Source organism: Pleurodeles waltl, chromosome 3_2 (genome assembly GCF_031143425.1).
Source record: "Pleurodeles waltl isolate 20211129_DDA chromosome 3_2, aPleWal1.hap1.20221129, whole genome shotgun sequence".
Taxonomy (NCBI): domain Eukaryota; kingdom Metazoa; phylum Chordata; class Amphibia; order Caudata; family Salamandridae; genus Pleurodeles; species Pleurodeles waltl.
This window is the reverse complement of record NC_090441.1, coordinates 2,213,002-2,240,946: the sequence shown is the minus strand read 5'-3', so window position 1 is coordinate 2,240,946 and position 27,945 is coordinate 2,213,002. Positions and strand designations below refer to the sequence as shown.

At 48.3% G+C, this 27,945-nt stretch overlaps 1 protein-coding gene across 2 annotated transcripts in view; it reads right to left on the bottom strand.

The window, feature by feature from the left end:
- USP32 (ubiquitin specific peptidase 32) overlaps positions 1-27,945 on the bottom strand; it is a 941,828-nt gene that overhangs the window by 25,027 nt on the left and 888,856 nt on the right. For both annotated transcript variants that reach the window (XM_069226537.1, XM_069226538.1), the window contains exon 33: positions 26,952-27,044. In XM_069226537.1, coding sequence (XP_069082638.1) covers positions 26,952-27,044 — 93 coding nt within the window. The remainder of the gene's footprint in view (positions 1-26,951; positions 27,045-27,945) is intronic.

The window sequence follows — 27,945 nt, the reverse complement described above, 5'->3', positions numbered from 1 at the left end:
TGTGTGAGCGGGTGTTTGCCTGCATGTGTGAATGCGTGTGTGTATGTGTGTATGAGTGCTGAAGTGAATGAGCTGCACCTGGAGGGGGGGTGGGGTGAGGGGAGTGCTGTACCTGAAGGGGAGAAGGAGAGTGGGGGGAGGGAGGGTACTGAGCTTGCTGGGGGGAGGAGGAGGGGAGTTGTCTGCCGGTAACAGGGAAGGAATTCCCTGTCACCTGTAGCCTTTCCCCCAGGGTTTCGGGACGGTGCTACCTCCGCAGAAACCCTAGTGGAAGCCGGCTCAAAATACTGCTGGCGGTCTTCTGTGGACCGCTGGGTCAGAGATGCTCATCTCCAGCCCGGTGGCTCCAACTGCCCTGGCGGTATGAGTGGGGATGGGGCGGGTTGGCAGAGGTCAACCCGCTACACTCATCATGGGGCGGTCTTCACCACCAGCCTGATGGCGGTGAAACTGCCACCGTGGCCCTGGCAGTCAGAAGAACACCAGGGTCATAATGAGGGCCTCTATCCAGCTGCAGATTACTTACCTTTAACTTTCCCAAATGTCAGTCTGGATCCTGAAGGCTTTGTGAGAGGTACCCCTGCGTGCCGTCAGGTAGCATCAATCAGCTAGGTGTGCGTCATCATCCGCACCGGAATGACATGGCTATACCTATAAAGGCTCGACCCAGGCAGGCTGACGTCATTTTCTGTTTTCCAACTTTCCACACCAGCAAAGCAGAGCCACAAAGAAAACTGGTGCGGTAGACTAGGTCCTTGAAAGGGTAATAGTCCTGTCCCTAGAAATCAATTGCAGAGCGAGGAGGATGGGTGCGTTGGTAAGGAATCTGCAGTTAGATACAGTCTCTACCAGATAAGGAGTTACCAAAGATAAGTAACTTGTTCCTCTGATAGAGACTTCTAGCTGCAGATTTCTAACTTAAGAATACGTACCCAAACAACATAATTCCAAGAGGTGAGTCCGCGGACCAATTTGAGATGAGGAAGTCCCTACGGCTCGGACTGTCCAGGAAGTAGTGCTTTGTGAACGTGAGCATAGAGGCTCACATTGCTGCCTGACAGATATCCAGGACCAGAACTCTGCATGCTAACACAATGGTCACAACTTTAGCTCTGGTGGAATGATCTCACAAACCCTGAGGAGGCTGCTTTTTGGCCAGTGCATAGATTTTAATGGAGAACACGGCCCATCTGGAGATGGTCCGCTTCTGCACGGCCTATCCCTTCTTCAACCGAACATACCCCATCCAGAACTCTTTTGTGCACTCAAGGTACACAAACCATCTTTTTGGTCCAGATGGTGGAGTGGCTCCTCTTCTTTAGAAGGGTGTGGAGTTGCATAAATGTAGGCAAAATGATGGATTGGCCTATGCGAAATGGAGTGACCACTTTAGTTAGAAAGGAGGCCCTAGAGCAAAGCACCAGTGTCTCAGGATGGATGGATGGAAAGGTATGGAGGCTAGGATGATAATGCCTGTAGCTCACTCACTCTTTGGACAGAAGTGATTGCCACCAGGAAGCCTTTCTTGATTGTAAGGAGCCTGAGGAGACAATTATGAAGGAGTTTAAAGGGAGCACACATCAAAAAATGTTAGAACAAAATTATGGCCCCACTGAGGCATGATAGATGGAGAAAGAGGGAAGAGATGAACAAGACCTTTTAGAAATCTGGATGGCTGGTAAGGCAACTGCAAAAAAAAAAGGGATAGAAGAGAGCTAGCCTTTAACAGTGCCCAAAATAGAGTCTTGTTGGGCAAAAGAGAATGAAAAGAAGGACTTGAGAAAGAGGAGCAGAAAGGAGATCAATCTGTTTTTCTAAACACCATGCCACAATTTCTTTCCAACTGCAGGCATATACAGTCTTGATGGACAGACGCCTAGCTGGCAAGATAACATTGCAGACTTTGGATGGAAGGCTGAAAGTTGTCACTGCTCAAAATCTACGTATGAAGGACGAGCTTTAACAGGTTCGGGTGGAGAACCCTCCCTTGCGCTGCAACAGAAAATCCTACCGAAGGGGCAGCCTAATCGGAGGACAATGGCCATACTCAAGATACCAAAATATGTGAGACTAGTCTGGAGCCACTCGGATGACTTGAGTTCGGTCTTTAAATATCTTCTTTAGAACTCTGGGCAGGAGTGGTATGGGCCGAAAGGCATACAGGATGCCAGAGCTGCACTTGAGATGGAAATCATCTCTGAGTGAGAGCAGCCTTGAAAACTCCAGTGCCCAGAACTGCTGATATTGTGTGTACTCGGCGGTGGTGTACATATTTAACCAAGGCACTTCCCACTGCTGAAAGAGACCTAGGCATCTTCAGCTGAGATTGCCGCTCTGGTGTTCAGAAATCCCGTCAGGTGTTGAACCACCAAGGAAATGCCCTGATGTTCCAGCCATGTCCAGAGACATAGGACCTCTTGACAAAGGGTCCATGACCCAACCCTGACCTGTTTATTGTGGTATCACATGGTGGTGGCATTGTCCGTAAACACCTACTCTAGCCTTCCTTTGATGGAGGGTAGAAAAGCTTTCAATGGCGTACAGATCAGTCGGAGCTCTATCAGGTTGGTGTGCTGTCCAGATTCCCCTGGAGACCAGATGCCTCTAATCTCAGCAGGCTCAGAGTCAGTCTCACCGAAATCCAAGATACAGGTTGAAACATCAGTATCATGGCATGAATATCCTGGACTCGCCGCATGGGAAGATAATCCCAAAACTGCACTGTGTCCAGAACAGTTCCAATGAAAGGGACCATCTGAAAAAGGGAGTCAGGTGTGACTTCAGCATGTGTATATTGAACCCCAGTGAGTGCAGGAGATCCGCTGCAGTCTGGCGGTGGGAGATGACCACCTGGGACCAGCATGCCTTTAACTGCCAATTGTTGAGATAGGGGAAGACTGGCACCCTTGATCTCCGCAAATGAGCTGCAACAACCACGATCACCTTGGTGAACACCTGAGGGGCCCTGGTAAGGACAAAAGGGAGCATGGTGAACTGAAAGTGTTTGTGGCCTACTGTAAACCACAGGTAACATTTGTGGGCTTGCAGGATGGGGATGTGGAAGTACGCGTCCTGCAATTCCAAAGCTACCATCCGTCTCACGGGTCAAGGGCAGACAGGGTGTGAGCAAGCGTATTTTGAATTTCTCCTTTTTCCAGAAGAAATTGAAGAGCACATGTCAAGGACAACAAAGTAGTGGGAATAGCAACCACGACCAATGCAACCACAACCTACTTCTGATGCCAGTACCCTCACTATGGCTCCCTTGGTCAAGAGCCACCACTTCCTGCCAGAATAAGAAGCTATGGTTCTCAGTCAGCCTGTCGAACAAGTTACTTACCTTCGGTAACGTGTTATCTGGTATTGACAGGATCTAGCCAAAGATTCCTTACTTTAGAATCTTTCCCAGGTGCGAGACTGGATCCGGAAACAAATTTCCCATAGCATATATGCGTATCCGCAGAGGGTGCCGTGCAACGTCGTCCACAGGAAGTGACATCAAGAGTCCATATAACCTTCTCTCTCACGCTAGTTTCTTCTGTGACTATTTTTCCGCAATCAAAATGTGGAGCCACATATAGACACTGGCTTTCGAAACTGTGTTAAATGAAAGACACATTTGTGTCAAATAGTCACTGAATTCTCAACTCAGAATATTAATTTCCATAACGAAATCTTTGGGACAAAAGAAAACTCGGTTCACAGAGCAGGGAGGATGGTTGGGTCATTAAGGAATCTGCGGCGAGATCTTGTCTCTAAAAGATAATGTGTTACTGAAGGTAAGTAACTTGTTTATCTGATAGAGACATCTAGCCACGGATTCCTTAATTTAGAATCAAAGTCATACCCTCCTGAAGTCTCTAAGTAGAACAAAATCGGTCTAGAACAAGAGAAAAAGTGTGGGCATTCATAATAATTTAGGTGAGCAATAATATACAACATAAAAACCTGTGGAAGGGCCTACAGGTAAATATAGCCATAAGACATTAAAAACATGGGAATAAAATTATCCATGTTAGTAGGACATGTTTGTCAGAATCAACCCAACGATATGGAAATAAAACCATTTGCACTCTTAATGGGGTCTGAATCCAAGCGTGCTCACCCCATATGAACTGGTGAAAAGCCCACAGTAATAAAGTCACAAGGATTTTGAAAGCATGGGGATAACGTTAGACATGACAGTAGGACATATGAATTTAAATTCATTTGCTTGTATATTCAGCCCGATACTTGTGAAATACAGATTAGCAGGCCATGCTACTCAGCAATACCTCTTTGCCAGTTCTATCTCAGCCAGATCTCCTCTGTAAAACAAGAAGAAAGGTCCAACTACCATGGATAAAGCATTAAAATTGCTCTATTAAAAAGAAGCTGAATTCAACAATAGCAACTATTGGCAAATTATTACTTATAGATACTAAAATGAAGCTGAGTAATCAGTCAGACCATACAGAAACAACAGTATGGAACCTACAGTGGAGCCACACCATTTAGGAAAGCAAGAAAATTCCAAATAAATATATATATCAATGCCCTAATAACAGCATAATGCTGAATAAGTTAAGTTTGAAAAGAAACCTGCACAACCTAGGGGAAACCAAGGTCAGTATGTGAACTATATGAACAGAGACCTTACTACAGATAATGTAAAAAAAAAAGTCTCCCATAATGAAACCAGATAATTTAAAGGATTCACTAATAAAAAGAATGCAACTGATTTTGCCATCTAGTGACAACACTCCATAAAGTGTGAACCCAAACGTCAAACAACCCGAATCAGCTGCATGATGGTAATATTAGATTAAATTCAGCATCTTGAGACCCTCACAGGTGGTTTGCTGCACTTTACAAAGACTGGATTTATTATCTGTCACCTAGAAGAGGAACATTATTTTATTGTTAATACATGTCTTCTACAAAAAGTAGAAACCAACACATGTCTACACGAAAGAGTATAATAGCCACCAAACTATAATGGCTATATGACAGAACCTTACAAACAGAAACATATAGGGGGTCATTATGACCTTGGTGGTCGTGCCCCGCCACGTCTGCGGTTAGACAGCCGACAGCACAGCGGTGCAGGACTGCCAAATAATGACTGCAGCAGTGAACTGGCTGCATCGCAGCCAGTTCACCGCCTGTACCGCCAGGGTTTGGGGCCGACTAGCTGAAGCTTGACCTCCATCGACCCGGCGGTCCACCTAACACTGCCCGCAGTATAATGAGTATCCTTACCGCCAGGGATTCTGTGGCAGCAGCCCCGCCACAAAATCCCTGGGGGTAAGGATACTGGCGAAAGGAATACTAATTCCTGTCACCAAAACAGGACTCCCCAATGCCCCTCCTCCATGTAGGAAACCCCCCGCACCTGCCCCCATCATAAGCCCCCACCCCACCAAGCAGCGACACCCCCCCAGATCCAGGCAAGCACACACCACACTTAAATACATACATGCACACATCCACGCTCACTCATTCACACACACAAGCACAAACGGCCGCGAGGCCCCCCACCCCCCTGTATACAGGCACCCATACTCCCCTACTCCCTGCATACACGCACACATACTCCCCCGCATACACGCACACATACTCCCCCACCCCCCACATACACGCATTCACACAGACACTTGCACACTCATGCACACAAACACACACAACACCCTCCACCCCCCTCCATTCACACACACACCCTCCTTCACGCTCACAACACTCAACACCCCCTCCCCTGTCGGACGATCACCTTACCTGGTGGTCGTCTGGGAGGAAACAGGGTCCATGGCGCTTGCTCCGCAGCCAGCGCCTTGCCAACACAACACCACCACACTGTTTACAATGTAGTAATATGGCGGGCAGTGTTGTGGTGACGTGACGATGGAGCAAGCTCCACTAGATCGCTGTCCGCCAGTATGGCTCCTGGCAGCTTCCCTGCCAAATAGTGGCGGTGAGCAGCCAGTCTTCAGACCTCCAACACTGGCGGACATATGGCGGCAATGACTTCAGCGGTCTACGGAATAGACCGCCGAAGTCATAATGAGGGCCATAGTGTGTTAAGGATCACAAGACAATAACCTCCTGGTGTACAATGAACTAAACCTAAAAAAAAGTAGAGAACTTTTACTATCAATGATAAGAACTTTCTGGCATCACTCAAACATAATGCAAGTACCAAGGCTAAGAATATATAAGCCATATAAGCGATTAATGAAGGATACAATCGACCTTCTTTGAAAACATAAAAAATAATTTTGAGACATACATCCTTAATGGGGTATAAATTCATCCTCAGAAAATCATTCCAATGATGGACGGGACACAAATACCCACAGAAGTAAAAGAGACACTTCTACATAATAACCATGATTAATAAGAGGTGTATTTTAATACACTCCCTTATCAGAACAGAAATAATATACAGGGACCCAATATCAACACTTCCCTATAAGGGAAACCACATCTCTTAAGTCAGAAAAAATAACACCGTACAGAGGGGAGAACTCTGTACTCTCAAATGAGGGACTAATAGTTCACAAGCTGAGCTACTCCTTCCCAGTGTACATATTTTATTTATATATATACATACATATATATATATATATATATATATATATATATATATACATACATATATATATACATACATATATATATACACACACACACACATACACTCATCAAGCAAACAAAAATATACTCCACCTGGAGTAAGACACACACCACAAAGGTATTAACCCTTGAGACCAAGCTCTTCTTCAGAGTAAGAAAACTTTAGGACCTGTATTTCAGGTATCATAAATAAAAAAGGATAAACAGCTGAAGAGCTGTCATCAACAAGCCTAGAGTGGAAATCTACAACTTCTGCACCACCTATTGTAGAACAGGGAACAAAGCAATAGTGCATCTGCACAATGCTAGAAAAAAAAACACTAAAAAAGTTGCCTGGAAGCGGTCGGCATGAAAACCCTCATAGGGTCCTAAGGCAATATATGCCCCAAGGCAGGCAAAAAACAATCATCTGTCATTGACAGTATAACAACACCTAATGCCTGCAGAAGGCAAGAACACCCCACCGGATGCTATCATTAGGTGGAACAGGCACAAGAAAGAAAAACTTCACAGGCACTGCCCAAGCATGGCTCATTTGTGAGAAAAGGTAAATACAAATGTCCCCCATGTAAACCAGTATGGGAGTAACTGACTAGGCAGAGTGTATCAAGTAACACAGCTAGCTGGCTGTTCTACTCCGACAGTCGTAAAAACATCTCAAAGCCAAGTCAACATGTGGGCCGAATAAATAGGCACCATCAAAAGGCATGTCAATCAAAGTGGCTTGAACAGCCTCTGAAAGTCCAGAGGTACGTAACCAGGCCTGGCAACATAGTGCCACTGAAGAAGCCATGGCCCGACCCACAGACTCAGTGGTATACATACCACAACGAATGAGTAATTTAGCTCCTGCTGGCTATCCCAGGTCAAAGGGGCAAGATCATTTTGGGTATCATCCGGCAGTGATGGGAAGATGAGTTCCAATGAGTACAACAATGGGAAAAACTTCCAAAAACACAAGACATATTAAGAGGAGAACTAGCGGAGAAGAAAATATGCCTGCCACAACTGTCAAGTCTTCTGCAATATCTATCTGATGGAACACGAGGGAGAGAGTCCATATCACATGAAGTGGAAACAGCCTACACCACCAAACTGCGAGGAGCAGGATGCCGTAGAAGGCAGGCCAGATCACCAGGGGCTGATTGATGCCTGTGAGATACAGTCTCATCAACAGGGGCCCCTGCATCAGGCTTTGTCCAAGCCCCTAACAAAACGTCACGTAGGGCTTCACTGTAAGGCAGTACCAGCTCAACCTGTTTGGCCATGATGGAGGACACCAATCAGAGGATCAGTAGCCCATTCCACAGAGGAAAGTGCCCTTCAGCAACCCTCCTTAGCATGTCAGCGGGAAAGGAAGTTGCCTCTGTGGCAAGGCCAGGTGAGGAAAGGAGGCCAGAGGCTGGAGAAGAGTCCAATCTACTAGCTGCCCCTAGATCAATCAACCAACAGTCCTCCATAGGAGGCTGACCATCATGTGAAAACCCCAACTTTCCTCAGCACCTCCAAAGCCATGTCTGTCTGAAGGATAAACTTAAGGAGACTCCCCAGAAAGCAGGTGTGTGAGTGGCATGACCAGCACCATACCTGACGTCGACCAGCGCTGAAACTACGCCATCAGAAGCAGCACAAATTAAATCGGTGTCTGCTGATCAGATACCGGCACTGAAGGTGGGAACTGCGAAGGGCTGTGCACCAGCGCCGTACCAGTTTCGGAAGCTGAAGCCAAAGGCCTAACTGAAGCCAAGGACTAGTCCGCTGCATGGACAGTCAAAGCATCAGTCATGCACCTCCTTAGGGATCACAGACGCTCCAGGGGAAGGTGATTTCCCAAAGATAGCATGAAGTGAGTCTTAAAACTCACGCATCTGGGTCAGAGTCGCCCAGCCCCAGGATAGGGAGAGAAACACTGGGTAGACTCAGGCCTCAACTCCTCAACCGAGCAATGATGGGAGGCCCTACACAGTGAAGTCAGCAACTGCTATGACTTAGGCTGTTTGCATCGTGACTGACCGTATGAAGTCGATGGAGAATGGCAGTCACAAGAACGACTCCTTGAACGGGCCCGCGAACGGACCTTAGCAGGAGAAAGAGACCGAGGTCGACAGGAAGTCTGTGTCTCCAACAGTCACACTGCCATAAGCTTTATACGATGATCCTGCAGTGTCTTTGGCCGAAGACGACAGGATTTGCACTCTAAGAAGTCGTGGTGCTCACCCAGGCACCACATACAAATTGAGTGGGGTCCGTGGCAGACATTTGTCATCCACAGGACCCACAGGGTGTACGACACAGACAGGAAAAAGCACACTGTTCCGTCAACGAAAAAGTCAAAGTAGGCTGAAAACAGCCTAACAAATCATTACTGGATCCGCATTGCAAGCACAGAAAAGAAGAAACTAAAGAAACTGACATCGGGGAGGAGGTTATATGGACTCTGTAATGGTGTTGTTCACCGGATGGGACGTCAACAGAGTGGGGCGACGCCCTCTTCCGACGCACAGACGTGCCGAGGGAATAAAGTTTCCGGATCCAGTCTTGTGCCTGATGAGGATTCCAAAGTAAGTCATCTGTGGCTAGGTGTTTCTATAAGATGCAAGTGTTTGGCAAGGGTGGAGGGGTATGCACAAACTGGATGGAGTATAGCCCCTTCGGACTATCTGGAGAACCCAGCAGTCAGATGTTATCGACTTCAAGTGTTGCAGGTGATGGCGTATCCTGCCTCCCACTGGGTGCCTATGATGGATGGAGGTTAAACTAAAGACATTTGGAGGTTGTGGCAGCCAAGAGGGTTGGTGAACTGGCCTGACCTCTGGCTACTTGACCCATGAGGTCTGTGGCTACTGTGTCTTTGACCATTCATGGGGTGGGAAGCTTGCATGCTGTTGAGGCTGGGTGAGTACAGACGTGGCTGGAAGCCCCTTCCGTGGCCATTAAAGGCAAGAAAGGTGTACTAGGGTTGATGAGGAAGGCCAAAGAGATGGGGGCCATCAAAAGGCATCCCCCAAAAAGCCAGTGGTTTTCAACCAGGTATGACACCCAGCACCCACCGTAAATGAAACAGCTCAGCTTAGTGAGTCAGCCATATCTGAGCCCACAGCCTAGGGTAAACTTGGCTGCATCCGTCCCATCAGCAATAGCTTTGGAGAGTATGGCTCGGACCTCCTCCGAGACAATAGGTAGCACTTGCATAACAGAGTCCCAGATCGAATGGGAGTATTGTCCCAAAAAGGTACCAAAATGCACTGCCAGGCTGGTGGAAGAAAACATATTTTTCCCCCAAGTTATCCAGCCTCTTGGATTCCCTGTCCAGTAGAGTGGTAGGTAATACGCCAGAATTTACTCTGGATGTGGAGGTATGGACCACCATGCTCTCTGGTGTGGGGTGTTATGTGAGGACGTTGGGGGATCCTGAGGTGGGGAGATGGTGATGGGCCACTGTCCTATTCACAAGAGCCCCTATGCAGGGCTTGGGCCAGGCCCTGAGCAGAACATCTGTTAGAACATCATTAAAAATGAGAAGCGGTTCGGGAGTGGAGACTCAGCAGAAGTACGTCTCTCAAAACGTTTGTCTTGACAGCCATGAAAAGCAGCTGAAGGTACAGGGCCTCGGCTGCACTCCTCACCACCATAGCAAATAAAGTTTCCTCCTCAGTAGCCACTGTAGGAGGTCAGACCAAGCCAGTATCCGGAGAAGTGTCCAATCCACTGGCATCTGCCAAATCCTCACACCAAGTGTCCTCTGTGATGTCTAAGGGATGGTATACTTCAGAGTCCAATGATCGTCTTGATTGCGCTAGAGACACCAGAGGCAGATGAGGTGGGGTTTCTGTAACCAACATTTGCCAGTAAAAGGCACCACAGGGCTTAAAGCCAACGGACATCCCTTCCACACCAGGAGACTTCAGGGGGTCATTACGACCCTGGCGGACGGCGGAGAAGCGGCGGTAAGACCGCCAACAGGCTTGCGATCAATTTTTTGCAATTATGACCATGGCGGTTACCGCCATGGTCATCTGCCGCTTCTCCGTTCCACCCGCTGGGCTGGAGACCTAGGTCTCCAGCCTGGCGGTCGTCACTATACCGCCGGCGGTATTTGGACCCGGCTGACCGCCATGGATTTCATGCGGTTTGGAACCGCCATGAAATCCATGGCGGTAAGCACTATCAGTGCCAGGGAATTCCTTCCCTGGCACTGATAGGGGTCTCCCCCACCCCCTACCCCCACCCTGACTCCCTCCCCTACATCCCCCACCACCCCTGCCACCCCCCAAAGGTGGCAGGACCCCCCTCCCCACCCCTACCCCCAACATCACATCACTCATTCACACCCGACACGCACGCAGGCACCACCAACACACATACACGCACACACACCGACATGCATGCCAACATCCACACACACAGACACGCGCATCCACATTCAAACATACATGCACACAACCATACAGACATACCTACAGACATACACGCACTCATTCACAAACACACAACACCCCCGCAAGCATACACGCACTCAAACACCCCCTCTACATATACACACGCACACCCCCATGCACGCACACAACATCCCCCCACCCCCCTCCCCTAACGGACGATCGACTTACCTGGTCCGTCAATCCTCCGGAAGGGGACGGGATCCATGGGGGCTGCTCCGCCGACACCACACCGTCAACAGAACACCGCCACGCCGAATCACAGGACGTGATTTGGTGGACGGTGTTCTGTTGACGTGGCGGTGGAGGTGGAGCAACCTCCACTTCCCCGCCGCCCGCCAGTATGGCTGTTGGCGGCTCTCCGTCCGAAAAAGGACAGAGGGCTGCCAACAGTCATAATATGCCGAGCGGAAAACCGCCACCACTGGCGGTCTTCAGCACGGCAGTCCCTCGGCAGTCTTGACAAAAGACCGCCGAGGTCAAAATGACCCCCAATGTCTCTAAAATCTTTGACAAGGGTTGAAAAAAGGACAGTCAAAAGGTGACTGGGGGCGCAGAAAGAAAAGCACTGAGATCAGTGTGTGGGGGATGGTACCTATATAGCACATCACTTCCGGTGCTGACAATGCCATGTGGAGCCGAATGATGCTACCTACCAGCACACAGGGCTCCTGCTCACAAAAAATGTCTAGATCCAGTCTGACGCCTGGGGTAATTCTAAGGTAGAGAATCTATGTCTAGAAGTCTCTTTCAGATATTGTTGGTATCTGTCAGTTTGGTATCCTCAATAAGAGGACTCACCTCTTCCACAGGCACCACTTAATGCCTATCACCTCTACTGAAGTCTTCCAATGACTAGACATCACCTGTACAACTTTATTGGCTGTAATGTTTCAGCAACATGCCTTCCAAACAATAATTTCCCATCAAGGGCATATCAAAAATCCAACAATGAACTTTAAATCTAACAAGGTGGAGCACAGTCAGCTTTGGAACACAACTTGTGTTGCTTACTGCTTGAACCTTGTTGATGCCACATCCACTAGTAAATCTAAAATAATAGAAAAGATCATTTGATAGGTGTATGCCTCACCTTGTGACTCTGATGATTCCAAACGTGGTCAATTACTGGAATGGCTCCTTGAATGCTCTGGAAAAATAGTCTCTGGAGGTATAATTTTGACAGCCTTTGTCAATTTTCTGGCAGGAAGCGCCTCAATCAACAAAAGTATCACCAACAATTTTATTGTCCTTAGAGTTATTAAGAAAAACTTTCTCAGAATGAATCTTTGTTGATGGTGGTGTTGATGATGCTGTCAACTGAATCTTCCTTGAGGAGGTCGAAGTCTATCGAGGAGGTTGTCATTGACAAGCTTGATATCTTTTTTGGTGAATGTGTACAAAATGTACATTGTCATCATGGTGTCATTGCTGAAAATGGTTTTATTGACAAAGCTGTCGTCTGTAATGACAGCATTAGTGAAGGAGAAACCTTTTTCTTTTTTCAATAGCACAGGAGGTGCACACTCAGGCTTATAGGCAGCAGGCTTTATAGTATCCCCTACATCAGAAGATGGAGTTGTATCTGTGGTGGATTTCATATCAGACTTTCTCTGAATTTTAGGAGGTGGCACTTTAGAGATTTATAGTTTTTCCTCTGTTGATGATTTCCCAGAACTCTTTTGCTTTAAGTGCTCCTGTTTGGACATTTTCGTTAAATCCTGAGAGGTGTGCCCCGGACAGTTCTCGCCAGAAAATGAGCATATTTTGGTCTTTAGAGCCACAGTAAGAGCCTACCATGTCTCTGAGGGGTTTGCTTGAAAATATTTGACGCATCTTACAATCCTTAACTTTATGGCAAAGATGAAGATAGCAAAAGCTCTCCTTGTGGGGATCCTCATATATGAACCTTAAAAATTCACAAGATCTGAAAGAACCCCTTTTCTGGTAGAGATCATCTCATCACAGATTCCTCACCTTGAAAATATCTCCAGGCATTAGACTGAATCTGGAAGCTTTTCTGTAGCAATTCTCTCACATGCCGACAGGTAACGTTGTGAGGCATCATTCTGCCTTGTGCTGCTCCATCCCATGCAACTGTGACACCAGAACCAGTACATATACGCCTCCTGCTTGTCTTAGTTTGTTTCTGAGATGTGTCCATGCTAAAAGGCACAGAGCCTATAGAAACTGATAGGAAACAGAGTGCATAACTTTTTTTGTGATTGAACGGGGATGGGGAGGGCTGGATGGTGAACAATCTGCAGTTAGAGTCTCTATTTGAAAATACATTACCGAAGGTAACTTCTTATTCTGATAGAATCATTTAACTGTATATTCTTCACCTTTTGAATAAATAGCAAATTAGTATCCCCCCCTCCAGGTGGTGGGTCTGTGGAATGACTCAGACCAGGAAATCCTGCATGGCAGCTCGGGCAAAATGCCCGTCCAGTCAAACTTGGCTGTCCTGGCACTAATGTTTAGTAAATGTATGGAGAGACAGCTATGTAGCAGCTTGGCAGATATCCAAGACTGACATCCAGTGCCTGAGCACCATGGTAGCAGCTTTTGCTTTGGTGTAGTGGACACTCAAGCATTCTAGGGGTTGCTTGATGGCTAGCCCACAGCAGATCTTAATGTACAAGTTACTTACCTTCGGTAACGAAATATCTGGTAGAGACATATTCTAGTTGCAGATTCCTTACCTTTGAATTTCCCCAGGAGTCAGACTGGATCCGGAGAACTTTTCTTTGAGGAGGACCTCTGCGCACCGTCAGGTGGCATCAGTCGACTCCACGGGCGTCGTTGGCGTTGTGCTCGCCGTGATGACGTTGCGGTCATATATAGGTGCCACCCCAGCACGCTGACGTCACTTTCTTTTCACGACTATCCACACCAGTAGCGCGGAGCCATGAAAAACACAGAGTGGTGTACCAAAACTAGGGCCCTCAAGGAAACGTTCCTGTCCCTAGAAATCAGTTCGCAGTGCGGGGACGATGGGCGGGTCAGTAAGGAATCTGCGACGAGAATATGTCTCTACCAGATATTTCATTACCGAAGGTAAGTAACTTTTACATCTGATAGAGACTTCTAGTTGCAGATTCCTTACCTTCGAATACATACCCGAGCAATACCATCCCCGGTGGTGGGCCTGCGAGCTAAGGTCACACGAAAAAGTCCTGTAGGACCGAACGGCCAAAGTAGCCGTCCCTTCGGACCAGATTGTCCAGGCAGTAGTGGTCCGTGTGCATCTCTGCACACAGTAAAAGTGTGCAGAGATGCCCATGTTGCTGCCTGACAAACATCCAGGACTGGAATGCCCAGTGCTAACGCTGTGGTAGCAGCAGTAGCTCTGATGGAGTAAGCTCGCAAACCTTCAGGGGGTTGCTTTTTAGCCAGATTGTAGCACATTTTGATGCATAAGAGTACCCATCTTGAAAAGGTCCTCTTCAGCACCACCTTCCCCTTCTTTGCACCCACATATACCACAAAGAGTTGATCGTCCACCCGGAAGTCTTTGGTACGATCAAGATAGAACGCCAATGCTCTTCTGGGTCCAGAGAGTGGAGTCTCTCCTCTTCATGAGAAAGATGTGGGGGTGCATAAAAGGTAGGCAAGGTGATGGACTGTCCGACATGGAAGGGTGTCACTACCTTGGGTAGAAAAGAAGCCCTCGTGCGAAGCACCACTTTGTCAAGGTGCATGGCAAGAAAAGATGGCTTAGATGACAGAGCCTGGAGTTCACTAACTCTGCAGGCAGAAGTAATGGCGACTAGAAAGACAGTTTTTATAGTTAAGAGCCTTAGAGGACAGTTGTGAAGAGGTTCAAATGGGGTACACATAAGGTAAGTTAAGACCAGGTTGAGATCCCATTGGGGCATGATGAATGGGATAGGAGGAAAAAGATGTATGAGGCCTTTAAGAAACCTCATAACTATGGGAGATTTAAATAAAGAAGGCTGATCAGGTAACCTTAAGAAAGCAGAGATAGCAGAGAGATATCCCTTAAGAGTGCCCAAGGTAGAACCCTGCCGGGCAAGGGAAAGAATAAAGAGAAGAACCACAGCGAGAGGAGCAGCAAGAGGATCGCCAGAATTGTCGATGCACCATGCCACAAATTTCTTACAACGACAGGTGTATACAGTTTTGGTTGAGGGACGCCTGGCTGCCAAGATAACGTCACAGACTTCGGGTGGAAAGTCGAAAGACGTCAACTGTCGCCGCTCAATCTCCACGCAGGAAGTTGCAGAGTTGACAGGTTCGGGTGGAGGACGTTCCCCTGCTGCTGCGACAGAAGACTCTCCCGAAGAGGCAGTCTGATCGGAGGAGCTATGGCTATGTTCAAGAGCTCGAGTTACCAGACTCTCCGTGCCCAGTCCAGAGCCACCAGTATTTCTTGGGCCCGGTCTCGCCTGATCTTCTTCAGAAATCTGGGCAGAAGTGGTATTGTCGGGAAGGCGTACAGGAGGCCTGAGTTCCACTCATGATGAAAAGCGTCGCCGAGCGATTGCCGCCTTGGAAACTCCAACATGCAAAACAGCTGACATTGCGCGTTCTCTACAGAGGCAAACAAATCTAACCAAGGTTCTCCCCACTGCAGGAAGAGACCTTGCACCACCTCCGGATGGCAACGCCATTCGTGGTCGACCATGCATCGTCGGATGAGTTCGTCTGCTCTGGCATTCAAGGAGCCTGCCAGGTGTTGAACCACCAGGGAAATGCCCTGATGTTCCAGCCAAGTCCAGAGACGACTGGCCTCTTGACAAAGAGTCCACGACCCCACTCAACCTTGTTTGTTGCAATACCACATGGCGGTGGTGTTGTCTGTGAACACCTGCACTGCTTTCCCCTTGAGGGAGGGAAGAAATTCTTTCAATGCTAGTCGAATCGCTCGGAGCTCCAGAAGACTGATATGGAGACCGGTGTCCGCCCGAGACCAGATACCGCTGATCTCTGCCTCTCCCATGTGGCCACCCCATCCCAGAAGTGGCACATCCGTCATGATCGTAAGATCTGGTTGGGGAAAGGAGAGGGCTCTGCCCTTGACCCACTCCTGATTCGTTAACCACCACTGCAGGTCTTTCGCAGTCCCTTCCGAGATCTGGACCTTGTCAGAGAGATTCCCCTGATGCTGCGCCCACTGGAACTTCAGGTCCCACTGCAGAGCCAGCATATGCCATCTGGCATTTTGAACCAACAGGATGCAGGAGGCCATGAGGCCCAGCAGCCTCAGATTCATTCTCACCGAAATCCAGGATAGAGGCGGAAACATTGTTATCATAGCCCAAATATCCTGGGCTCGCTTCTCAGGATGATATGCCCGAAACTGCACTGTATCCAGAACAGCTCAAATGAAAGGGAGTGTCTGAGAAGGAGTCAGGTGTGACTTCGGCACGTTGATAGTGAACCCCAGCGAATGCAAAAGCCTTGCCATAGTCTGGAGGTGGGAGACGACTGTTTGGAGCGAGTTCGCCTTCAACGGCCAATCGTCGAGGTAGGGGAAGACTGGGACCCCTAACCTGTGCAGATGAGCTGCCACCACTACCATCACTTTCATGAACACCCGAGGGGCACTGGTAAGGCCAAAGGGGAACACGGTAAACTGAAAGTGCTCGTGACCTACCACAAATCGTAGGTAACATCGGTGGGCCAGCAAGACGGGAATGTGGAAGTATTCGTCTTGCAAGTCCAACACTCCCATCCAGTCTCCGAGCTCCAGGGCAGAAAGGACCTGAGCCAATGTTAACATTTTGAACTTCTCCTTTTTTAGGAAGAGATTGAGGGACCGAAGATCTAATGTAGGTCGAAGACCTTTGTCCTTTTTCAGAACCAGGAAGTAGCGGGAATAGCAACCACGACCTACTTCTGGCAATGGAACCCTCTCTATAGCTCCTTTGGCCAAAAGGGCTTGGACTTCCTTGCGGAGAAGCGCCATATGATCCTCCGATTTCTGGCTGTATGAAGGTGGCATGGCTGGAGGAGCTGTCTCGAAGGGGTGGGAGTAGGCCCTTTGGACAATTTGGAGTACCCACCTGCCGAGGTAAAGGCTTGCCATTGGGGCATGTGATGGCGGACCCTGCCACCTACTGGCTCCTGATGTACCTGCGGACATGTAAGGCTTGAAGGCTGAGTAGGGGGTGGGGGGTGGACTGGGCGACCTGCTGGCTCCCTGATCCCCGGTAACGTGGGATACCGAGTCTGCTTAGGGGCTGTACAGCAGGCGCGGGTATGTGGCCAGGTGGAAACAGACATGGTTGGGTGCCCCTACCGTAGCCACGAAAGGGGCGAAAGGCCAGCTGCTGGGGTCTAGGTGCAGGCGCGACGCCAAGGGACCGGGCCGTGGCTGGGGGCCGAGTCCGCCTTGTTTCCGAAGAGACATGTGCCATCAAAGGGCATGTCCATCAAGGATTGCTGGACATCCCTCGAAAAGCCAGACGTTCTCAGCCAGGCGTGGCATCTCAATGCCATTGTTGATGCAACCGATCTGCCCAGAGAGTCGGTCATATCCAGTCCACAACGAATCATGAACTTAGCTGCATCCCTCCCATCTGTTACGGCTTAGAACAGGACAGCCCGGGCCTCCTCCGGAACTGCAGGCGGCACTTGCACGACCGTATCCCAGAGAATATGGGAATAGCTGCCCAAAAGGCATGCGGTGTTCACGGACCGCAGCGCTAAACTGTTGGAAGAAAACAACTTCTTCTCCAAATAATCCAGTCTTTTTGATTCCCTATCCAGGGGTGCGGCAGGGAATGCACCAGATGAAGAAGAAGCCTGGATGACAAGGCTCTCAGGCATGGTGTGTTGGGTGAGGAATTTTAGGTCTGACGGCACAAACCGATGGCGGCAGCCAATCGTCCTATTCACAGGAGCCCCTGTGCTGGGTCAGGACCAAGTATCCAAAAGGACGCCTGTCAGTGCTTCATTGAAGGGTAAAAGGACTTGGAAGAAGAAGAACCTGGTTGAAGCACGGTGGTTAAGATGTTAGGCCTAACCTCCATACTCTCCCCATATCCATACCCACAAGAGTAAGGGTCTGAATCAACCCTGGGCCCAGGAGAGCCCATAGAGAAAGGAATCCGCATCGATCGACGTCGTTCCAGGTAGTCGGTTATGAGTATGGGATCGACGTGGGCCAAACTGTCGTCGGGAGCATGGACGACTGACCCGACGCCGGGGAAGGTCGCCGTGGCACGACCGCCGTCGGGACAGATCCGAGATTGGATCCAGAGGGGCCCTCCGGATCTGAGGACGAAGCTGATGGCTTTGAAACCGAAGGGAGCCCAACCGACTCACCTGTGCCCGAATGCTCCGAAGGCGGTCGGACCGCCCAAAAATGAGACGCATGGCCTCGTAAAATTCTTTGAGTTGGGCGGGGGTGGCTCCGGGAATCGCAGAGCTGACCCAGAAGAAGGCTCAGTTGACGGAGGCCTAGAGCATTGACGCTCTTCCCGGGTCGTATCATCCGATCGACGGGGTGAAGTCGAAGAACGCTTGTCTTTCTTCGGCTTCTTCTTCTTGTGACCTGAATGTCCCGATGGCTTAGAGGACAAAGAGTGGTGGTGACTCCGCGGCCGAGCTAGTGACCTTCCTCTCGAATGGGACCGTGAGAGCCGCGGAGTTGAGTTTCGGGCCGCCATGAGCTTTAGGGACCACTCCCTCAAAGCCTTCGGGTTCATGGCACGACACTCAGAGCACGACTTTGGGTCATGATCGCACTCCAAACACCATAAGCACACGAGGTGCAGATCCGTCACCGACATAGTTCGGTGACAGGAGTCACAGGGCTTAAATCCAGTCTTGGGAACATCCCTCGATGCATCTACAAACTCGTCAAAAATACGGCCAAAATGTTGACGTAGTCAAAAAATGACTGATGTAGCTCTTCTCCAGATCTACGCGTAGGCTGGCGCGGAAAAAAAAGAAATGATGGCAGCCCACCAGGGTGGCGCCTATATACGACCGCGACGTCACCACGGCGAGCACGACGCCAACGACACCCGCGGAGTCGACCGACTGTGCCCAGAGGTACTGTTCGAAGAAAAATTCTCCAGATCCAGTCTGACGCCTGGGGAAATTCAAAGGTAAGGAATCTGCAACTAGAAGTCTCTATCAGATAACTAAAATAATCCATGTAGGTTTTTTCTGTATCGCTTTGCCCTTCTTTGTCTCATAAAAACTGACAAACAGTTGGTCATCTTGTTGAAAATTCCCTAGTCCTCTCAACATATCAACTAAGGGCCCTCTTAGGATTGAGATGATGTAGTCGTTCGTCTTCTTTTGATGGGTGAGGCTGTTCATAAAATGTTGACAAGGTGATGGATTGCGCTATATGAAAGGAAGTTAACTCCTATTCCAGGTAGGAACGCTGCCTTTGAGCAAAGGACTAATTGGTCCAGGAAAAAAGGAGACAAATGGTGGAAAAAAAGACAAGACTTGAAATTCACTCACTCATCTGGCAGATTTTACAGTGATGAGGAAACTAATTTTAAATGGGAGTAAGAGTAACGGACAACTGTGCATAGGCTTGAAAGGCAAGCACATAAAAAGTCAAGACAATATTTAAACCTCTCTGCAGCAATATAAAAGGAGAAGGTGGGAACATATAGGTCAGCCACTTTGAAAAAGGTTTCCTAAGAGGTGATCTGAAGAGGGAAGGCTGACCCAGTGTAAGGAAATGCCTCCTTGGCATGGTTACCCCCTGACTTTTTGTCTTTGCTGATGCCAAGTTATGATTTGAAAGTGTGCTGAGGCCTGCTAACCAGGCCCCAGCACCAGTGTTCTTTCCCTAACCTGTACTTTTGTTTCCACAATTGGCACACCCTGGCATCCAGGTAAGTCCCTTGTAACTGGTACCCCTGGTAACAAGGGCCCTGATGCCAGGGAAGGTCTCTAAGGGCTGCAGCATGTCTTATGCCACCCCGGAGACCCCTCACTCAGCAGAAACACACTGCTTGCCAGCTTGTGTGTGCTGGTGGGGATAAAAAGACTAAGTCGACATGGCACTCCCCTCAGGGTGCCATGCCAACCTCACACTGCCTACAGGTATAGATAAGTCACCCCTCTAGCAGGCCTTACAGCCCTAAGGCAGGGTGTACTATACCATAGGTGAGGGCATAAGTGCATGAGCACTATGCCCCTACAGTGTCTAAGCAAAACCTTAGACATTGTAAGTTCAGGGTAGCCATAAGAGTATATGGTCTGGGAGTCTGTCATGCACGAACTCCACAGCACCATAATGGCTACACTGAAAACTGTGAAGTTTGGTATCAAACTTCTCAGCACAATAAATGCACACTGATGCCAGTCTACATTTTATTGTGAAATACACCCCAGAGGGCATCTTAGAGATGCCCCCTGAAACCATACCGACTTCCAGTGTGGGCTGACTAGTTTTAGCAGCCTGCCACACACCAGACATGTTGCTGGCCACATGGGAGAGTGCCTTTGTCACTCTGTGGCTAGTAACAAAGCCTGTACTGGGTGGAGGTGCTTCTCACCTCCCCCTGCAGGAACTGTAACACCTGGCGGTGAGCCTCAAAGGCTCACCCCCTTTGTTACAGCACCCCAGGGCACTCCAGCTAGTGGAGTTGCCCGCCCCCTCCGGCCACGGGCCCACTTTTGGCGGCAAGGCCGGAGGAGATAATGAGAAAAACAAGGAGGAGTCACTGGCCAGTCAGGACAGCCCCTAAGGTGTCCTGAGCTGAGGTGACTCTGACTTTTAGAAATCCTCCATCTTGCAGATGGAGGATTCCCCCAATAGGATTAGGGATGTGCCCCCCTCCCCTCAGGGAGGAGGCACAAAGAGGGTGTAGCCACCCTCAGGGCTAGTAGCCATAGGCTACTAACCCCCCAGACCTAAACACACCCCTAAATCGAGTATTTAGGGGCTCCCAGAACACAGCAAGATAGATTCCTGCAACCTAAGACGAAGAACGACTGCTGAGCTGAAAAAACCTGCAGAGAAGACCGAGACACCAACTGCTTTGGCCCCAGCTCTACCGGCCTGTCTCCCCACTTCAAAAGAACTGCTCAAGCGACGCGTTCCACAGGGTCCAGCGACCTCTGAAGCCTCAGAGGACTACCCTGCATCTAAAAGGACCAAGAACTCCAGAGGACAGCGGCTCTGCTCCAAGAAAGAAGCATCTTTGCAACAAAGAAGCAACTTTGAAAGAACCCACGTTTCCCGCCGGAAGCGTGAGACTTTGCATTCTGCACCCGAGGCCCCCGGCTCGACTTGTGGAGAACAAACACTACAGGGAGGACTCCCCGGCGACTGCGAGCTCGTGAGTAGCCAGAGTTGACCCCCCCTGAGCCCCCACAGCGACGCCTGCAGAGGGAATCCAGAGGCTCCCCCTGACCGCGACTGCCTGCTTCAAAGACCCAACGCCTGGTAAGGACACTGCACCCGCAGCCCCCAGGACCTGACGGATCCGACCTCCAGTGCAGGAGCGACCCCCAGGTGGCCCTCTCCCTTGCCCAGGTGGTGGCTACCCCGAGGAGCCCCCCCTTGCCTGCCTGCATCGCTGAAGAGACCCCTTGGTCTCCCATTGGAGTACATTGCAAACCCGACGCCTGTTTGCACACTGCACCCGGTCGCCCCTGTGCCGCTGAGGGTGTACTTTTTGTGCTGACTTGTGTCCCCCCCCCCGGTGCCCTACAAAACCCCCCTGGTCTGCACTCCGAAGACGTGGGTACTTACCTGCTGGCAGACTGGAACCGGGGCACCCCCTTCTCCATTGAAGCCTATGCGTTTTGGGCACCACTTTGACCTCTGCACCTGACCGGCCCTGAGCTGCTGGTGTGGTAACTTTGGGGTTGCCCTGAACCCCCAACGGTGGGATACCTTGGACCCAACATTGAACCCTGTAGGTGGTTTACTTACCTGCAAAACTAACAAACACTTACCTCCCCCAGGAACTGTTGAAAATTGCACAGTGTCCAGTTTTAAAATAGCTTATTGCCATTTGTGTGAAAACTGTATATGCTATTTTGGTAATTCAAAGTTCCTAATGTTCCTAAGTGAAATACCTTTCATTTAAAGTATTGTATTTGTAAATCTTGAACCTGTGGTTCTTAAAATAAACTAAGAAAAGATATTTTTCTATATAAAAAGCTATTGGCCTGGAATTGTCTTTGAGTGTGTGTTCCCCATTTATTGCCTTTGTGTGTACAACAAATGCTTAACACTAACCTCTGATAAGCCTACTGCTCCACCACACTACCACAAAATAGAGCATTAGAATTATCTCTTTTTGCCACTATCTTACCTCTAAGGGGAACCCTTGGACTCTGTGCATGCTATTTCTTACTTTGAAATAGTACATACAGAGCCAACTTCCTACACCCAGTAAACGAAAATTGACCAGAGTGGCCGATAAGTAACCTTTAACTGTGGCCACAGCAAGGCCTTGTTTGGCAAATGATAAAATAACAAAATCTTAGATAAAGAAGCTTGTAAAAAGGTGGGATGTGACCAGAGGAACACCACAAAACACAGTTTTCCAAGTGTCCTCATGTACAGTTTTGGTGGAAGGATTCCTGGGTGTCAGAATAACACCAACAACCTCTGGAGGGAGCTCAAATGTCATCAACTAACGCTGCTCAATCTCCACGCAAGGGGGTGTAGGTTGTGTAGGCTCAGGAGCAAGAGCCAACCCTGGCTTTATCACAGATCATCCTCCCAAAGGGGGAGCCAGATCAGTGGACATGTGATCATGGACAAAAGTACCAGGTGCCACACTCTCCTTGCCCAGCTCACAGCCACTAAGATGTGTTTAGTCCAGTCTCTCTTGATCTTCTTAAGAACTTTGGCCAGGAGAGGTAGGGCTGGAAAAGTGTACAGGAGTGTCAGAGCCCCAATGTAGGTGGCAAGTCATCTACTAAACAAGATTGCCTTGGGAACTCCAAATGGCAAAAGCTTGAACACTGCGTTCTCTGTGCTGGCAAATAGATCAAGCCAGGGTTTTCACCACTGCTGGAACAGACCTTGTGCCACCTCTGAGTGTAATCGCCATTCATGATCTGCTAATCACCGTCGGCTGATTTAGTTTGCTATTGCATTTTAAGATCCTACCAGGTGTTGGGCAATTAGGGAAATGCATTTATCACTTCCAAAGGTGTAGAGGCTCCTGGTACAGGACCCACAAATCCACCCTGCCCTGTTTGCTGCAGTACCAAATGGTGGTTGTATTGTCTGTGAGAACCTGTACCATTTATTCTTTGATTTTCAGAAATGAATACTTTCAGTGACAAGATGATAATTTGTAACTCCACCAAGCTAATATGGGAGTGATCCTTTGCCGTGGACCAGAGTCCTCTGATTTTCACTTTTCCCAGATGACCTCCTCAACTCAGTAATGAGGCATCCATTACAATAATTTCTGGTTGGGGTAGGGAGAGGGGTCTGTCACTGGTCCAACAGTGGTCGAGCAGACACCACTGCAGGTCTTTTGCAGTCTCCTCAGACACGTGAATGGAATCCGAGGGATTTCCTTGGTGCTGTGCCACTGAGACTTAAGATTCCACTGCAAAGTCTGCATTTGCCACCCGGCATGGTCTACATGTAGGATGCAGGAGGCCTCACTGAGACTCAGGCTGCAGGTTGAAACATAGAGATCATAGCCCAAATGTTTTGACTCACTGAGGCAGAAGGATGGCTCTTAAAAGCACAGTGTTAAGGATGGCTTCAATGAAAGAAGGCCATTGTCACTGAGTCAGGTGTGAAATGAGTCCTTCATTTGTCAGGGTTAAGAGACTCTTGACCTCACCCTACCCAACTATGAAGTTAAACCAAACCTACTGATGGAGGTCAGTAAGTTTGATTTAACTTCCTAGTTGGGTAGTTCCTAGTCCCAACTAGGAAGTTAAATTAAACCTGACTGAGGTCAGTAAGTTTGATTTAACTTCCTAGTTGGCTAAGATGAGGTCAAGAGTTGGCGATCCTGGTCATTGATCAGTAAAGGGTCGTTGACTTCTTTAACATGGTGACAGCACGATTCACCTTACACTTGCCTTTTTGTTCATCTTTGCACACAATAAACACAATTCTGAATCGTGACCAGAGCCAAGACACCAAAAGCAGACATCATGATGATCTCTAACCAACATCTATTGGATATAGTCCTTACATGGTTACATGTTATAACCTGTAGGTTTTGGTGACATGTCTGCCCACTTGAAGATTTTTAATGAGAGAAAAGCAAAATCTGTCAAATGACAGTTGGAGCTCTGGATCCGCGCCAGTTAGTGTGGAAAGAAAGGAACTGACACAAGCTGAAGCAGGTTGAGTAAATATACTGGTCCCAATTTCACATTTGCATGCGACTGATGACACAAGATAGAATGTTGCTGTACAATGTCATACGTGGGCACTCAAGAGAATTGCTACAAAAACGTTTCCAAATCCAGCTTGGCGCCTGGAGATATGCAAAAGGTGAGGAAGCTGCAGTTAGAATACTTTATCAGAAAGACCCTAGTCTGATCGATCAGACTTAGTCCATTCAACTCAAAACACAACCAAATATAAAGTAAAGGTTATTCTATGGCTAGCTAGTGAAAGTTCTTAAGAGATAAATGTCCAAAAACAGACTAATTTGAAGTAGATAAACAGAGTTCAAAGACTTACTTCACAATTGTGTGGTAGGAATCACGTGTGATGGCCACTATGGGGAGTGGTAGAGGCTCCTTTCTCACCTCATTGCTTGGAGTTTAGGTCTGTTTCAATGAGGTGAGTGGGCTACAAAAGGGACAGTGATTGAAACATTGTTGGCTATGTTTGAGATTGAGCTGCTATTTGAATTGTATTGTGAGACTCGACAATGTAAAGATCCAGTGCTGGACCCTCATACTCTCACTGACCAAGTTGTGGCCCAGCCCATAAAAGATGGGACAGGGCTTCAAATTTGGCCTTCCCTAAGGCACTATTTGAGAAGAGGCCAGCTTAGATAGAATTGTGTACACAAAAGCACTACCACTTTCAAATGGTGCTCAAGTCAATCTAAATTGCATTTCAGCTCATTAAACTTATTATGTGTTAGACTGCTCTCTGCAGTGCATGGTTCAGATGGGGCCTCAGTAATTATGGTAATTCAGGCAGACTTTCTCTGGTATCTCTGTAGGTAGCCTTTAAACAGTGCAGAACTAGAGAGGGACAGGCTGAGGATGGGTGGAGGAGGGACAAGGCCAGAATCACATGGGACAAATGCACAAGGACTTGACATGGACTCCAAAGAGACTAAACAGCCTGTGAATAGAACACAGATACACTGCAACTTCGAAATAATGCTAAGTTATATCTAAATTAGACTGATTTAAGAGTGTGGTCTAGTTGAGATACAAAGCCATTTTACTGGAATAAATCCTTTTTTGAACCTCTCTTGAAGTGATGCAATTTTGCTGAAAAAAGTCACAGTACCATATTCAGGACCAGACTGGAAAACAAAATCAGTTCTGACAAAAATGTTCAAACCAGCATCAATCTTGTTACTAGAATAGAGCCTTGGGGACATTCTTGGTTAAGGCATGACAGCCCATATAGCTCTGTAAGTAGCCCAGTCTCCTGCAGTCAATCAGGAACATGGCTGAGTGGCTGGAAACTAAGGGGGTCATTCTAACTCCGCCAGAGTTCCCCCCTCCGAAAGACCGCGGAGGGTATTCTAAGTTTTTCCCTGGGCTGGCGGGCGGTCGCCAAAAGACAGCCCGCCAGCCCAGGGAAAAACTCCCTTCCCACGAGGATGCCGGCTCGTAATCGAGCCGGCGGAGTGGGAAGGTGCGACGGGTGCTGTTGCACCCGTCGCGTATTTCACTGTTTGCCAAGCAGACAATGAAATACTCGTAGGGGCCCCAGGGGCCCCGCGACCCCCCCTACCGTCATCCGGTTCCCGGCGGGCGGACCGCCGGGAACTGGATGGCGGTAGGGGGGGTCGGAATCCCCTCGGCGGCGCAGCTAGCTGCGCCGCCTTGGAGGATTCAAAAGGGCGGCGGTACACTGGCGGGAGACCGCCAGTGTTGCCGGTCTGACCGCCAGTGTTGCCGGTCTGACCGCAGCTTTACCGCCGCGGTCAGAATGCCCTGCGGGGCACCGCCGGCCTGTCGGCGGTGCTCCCCCTATGTCTAGTCCCAGCCATGTTCCATGGAGGTACTGAATAACCATCAAGAGGTACTAAACTGTTTCATGTACATATGAGTCTGTGACAAGAAAAAAAACGAACTCAATACTATTCACACTTCAGATATTAAATTCACTTTCTAAGTTGTGCCAAGTGTCATAAGCACCAAACTTTCTGAAAAGTTCTGAAATGCTGCTTTGAAGGTTGGACAACACTGGGACACGGCAGGTACATAGATAGGTAACAAACTTCATGACTAGAAAAGCCACATGTAAATCAGTTTTCCAGGGGCACAGAGGACTACAGTTGAAGACCTGAAATTCCGAGGAATTAGAACAAGTCATCGAGTCTAGTCCACTTTAGTAATAAATACAGGAAACAGAAGTAGAAAAACAGCTCACTGAGCAGGAGTTTAAAAAACTAAAAAACACTATTACTGCAAAAAAAAAAAAAAAAAAAAAAGATTTCCACAACAGGTGCACACACATACTTCCTGAGAGGCAAAACTAGTGTTAATAATGTAAACATTCAACTCACTTTCAGCTTTTAATATTTACATCACTGCCTTAATTGCTATGAAAGTTAGAGTTAAGGGTTCATTTCACTATGAAAAATGTGGCTACGGGAGAAACTTAGTGAAATATAAAGGTAATTTGGAAAAAACATTGGGTAAGAACATCATGTAGGTAAGGGATAAGCGGCGGCAACGGGAAGCCAGACATGGGTGAAAATTAAATTTAAATGCATTTGCATTTTCCGCTATTCAATTATTCATAACATTACGCATTCTTACCTTGCAGCTGCTGTCGTTGTAGCAGTACCATTTTTCATTTGGGTTTTTGGCATATGTGACATAATGTCCCCCTCCCAAGATTCCTGAATGGCACTGAAATAAAAAAAAATGTGCATGCACTTAACATTTTTGAGCTTGCTATCCTAATGTGAAATAAAATACAAAACACAGTATAAACGAAGCATGAGAAGAGTGACGAGAGTTGTACCTGGGCTAGAAGCACAAAAATCTAGGGATAAGAACTGGCAAAAAAAGAACTGATCCTCAGGCAACAATGGTAGTCAACTACAAAGCAAAAATGCTTGGATTTTTCTAGTTACACAAGTCTCTGAAAGCTTGCAAACGTCTTTTATGTGGTATTATTCCCAAAACAACCTTTTCTTTTTAACAGTTTTATATTGGGCCCGAGGGTATCAGAGCGATTTACACGGGAATCGCACCTAAAGACAAGGGGGGGAGATTAACCCATCAGCTGCTGAGGTTTCTCAAGCCTCAGGGCTGAGCCCTTTTTGATGGTTCAGGCACTTTGCACCTAAGTCTTAATAACTATTTTTCATAAAAATTCCTGTGGGAGGCTGGACCAGTGTGTGGTCTGTGGATCTTCTGGCTCTGTGCAGCCCCGCCCTCCAGCACTTCTTCCTGCTCCAGCGACATGGGACGCTCCTCCAGGTGTGCTGAGTGGGCCTCACTGCAACCCCTGTGCCTGCTGCCAGTGGGTTGCCTGGGGGTGATGCCTCCTCTTATTGTGACTCTCCCAGCTGCTAAGGATCACCTCGGACTCCCGTCCTTGGGTCAAGTCCCCTGGACCTTGCTGGTCCTCTTCAGCCTTGCAAACCTTCTCTTTCTTGCATTTGCCAACGCTTGTTGGTGGTTTTCCAGCACCACTAACCAACTTCATCTCAACTGCCAACATGGGATATCACTTGCATCACTCCTCAAACTCCTCTTCGGCTCCTGTAATGCACTGCTGACATTCTTCGTCCACTGTCGGCCT